Raw genomic sequence first — 1565 nt, forward strand, 5'->3', positions numbered from 1 at the left:
CACCCTTTCCACCAAAAAAGGGGGTGCAGCGCGGATTCAGTCTGCGGTGCGGCGCGAGCCGGTACCCGGGCTTGTTTCCTTTTTCTTTTTGTTTGGTTTCTAACGCGCCGAGACCAAGCGGCGGCCGTGTGCGCTCCCCGAAGACTGCACAAACTACAGCGAGGCTCCTCCGCCCCGTCTGCTTCGGAAGCCTGCGTGGGGACTGCTTTGGGAGCCCCAGGGCTGCAGCTCCCCACCTTAGCAATCCGGTTACAAGTCCAGATCCACGTTGGAAAAGGAGCGAGAGAGAGAAACTAAAAGTGCGAAGATTCTGCAAATCGCTGGCGGCTTTGGGGGTAACAAAAGGACCCGAGTTGCCGCCGACCGAGGACCCCCCGGGAGTCGGGCTCGGAGCAGACGAGGTGCCCGGCGTCTCCCTTTTGGGGGGCTTCTAACTCTTTCTCCACGTAGCCCCCTTCCCGTCCCTCCCCTCTCGATCCCTTTTAACATCCGTGGCACGGAGGCGCCTGCAGCCGCACTCGCCCGCGACTCATCTCTCCAGCGGTTTTTTTTTGTTTGTCGAGTGCGATCCCCACACTCATGAACATACACAGGTCTACCCCCATCACAATAGCAAGATATGGGAGATCGCGGAACAAAACCCAGGATTTCGAGGAGTTGTCGTCTATAAGGTCCGCCGAACCCAGCCAGAGTTTCAGCCCGAACCTCGGCTCCCCGAGCCCGCCTGAGACTCCGAACTTGTCGCATTGCGTTTCTTGCATTGGGAAATACTTACTGTTGGAACCCCTGGAGGGAGACCACGTTTTTCGGGCCGTGCATCTGCACAGTGGAGAGGAGCTGGTGTGCAAGGTAAAGAGCCCGGGGTTTGCTTTTGGCTGTTTTGTCTTTTGAAAAGATGCCCCGGCCTTTGGGAGGGGGCGGGAGGTTACCGAGCCCTGCGGTCCGGGGGAGGGAGATTCGCCTGGTTAATTATCCGTGGTCTCGTTAAATGGGGTTCTGAATTTATTTGTTCGCATTCGACTAGTCGCGAAGTTTTTAGAGCGTTGCAGACAATGGGGCGGGCTGCGGCGGGGGCGTTCTGGGGAGAGCCCGCCGCGGAGAAGGCGGCGGGACTGAGCGGGGGCCACGGCCATGCGTGGTCCCTTCGGCTCGTGGAGCCCCTCCGTTACGCTGGGTCCCGCGGCCCGGGGATTTCTCCCTGGGTCCAGCCCCCTCCTCTTCCAACACCGAGGAGGGAATCCCCCCCGCTAATTTCTAGGCGCTGATGCCTCGCTTCCTTTGCAGCCATTGTTCTCGGCAGCGTGCAGGTGTGGAACCTTTGTTCCGTAGGTGCCCTTTAAAAGAGACGCACAAAGGTGTCTTCTCTGGCTGAGCCCAGGGGCCCAGCGTGGGGAAGGAGTTTACAAAGAGCCTCCTTCTGCCTGGAGCCTTGAAAGGAAGGTTGGGGGCGGAAATCAAAGCCACCAGCGCACCTCTGGGTGTTGGAAATTGTGAATCCTTTGGGTCTTTTTCTCTTGTCTCCGTTTCTTCTCATCTCCAGCTTTCCGTGCCTGAACCGCCCCCCC

General features: G+C 59.0%; 1 protein-coding gene and 1 long non-coding RNA gene across 3 annotated transcripts in view; one reads left to right on the forward strand and one right to left on the reverse strand.

The window, feature by feature from the left end:
- Window positions 1-862, reverse strand: part of LOC104997373 — a 41290-nt gene extending 40428 nt beyond the window's left edge. For both annotated transcript variants that reach the window (XR_826325.1, XR_826324.1), the window contains exon 1: window positions 776-862. This is a non-coding gene — a long non-coding RNA (uncharacterized LOC104997373). The remainder of the gene's footprint in view (window positions 1-775) is intronic.
- Window positions 7-1565, forward strand: part of TRIB2 (tribbles pseudokinase 2) — a 28696-nt gene continuing 27137 nt past the window's right edge. The window contains exon 1 of the mRNA XM_010852085.1: window positions 7-849. Coding sequence (XP_010850387.1) covers window positions 580-849 — 270 coding nt within the window. The 5' untranslated portion in view covers window positions 7-579. The remainder of the gene's footprint in view (window positions 850-1565) is intronic.

This window comes from Bison bison, unplaced genomic scaffold (genome assembly GCF_000754665.1).
Source record: "Bison bison bison isolate TAMUID 2011002044 unplaced genomic scaffold, Bison_UMD1.0 scf7180017864307, whole genome shotgun sequence".
NCBI classification, from domain to species: Eukaryota; Metazoa; Chordata; class Mammalia; order Artiodactyla; family Bovidae; genus Bison; species Bison bison.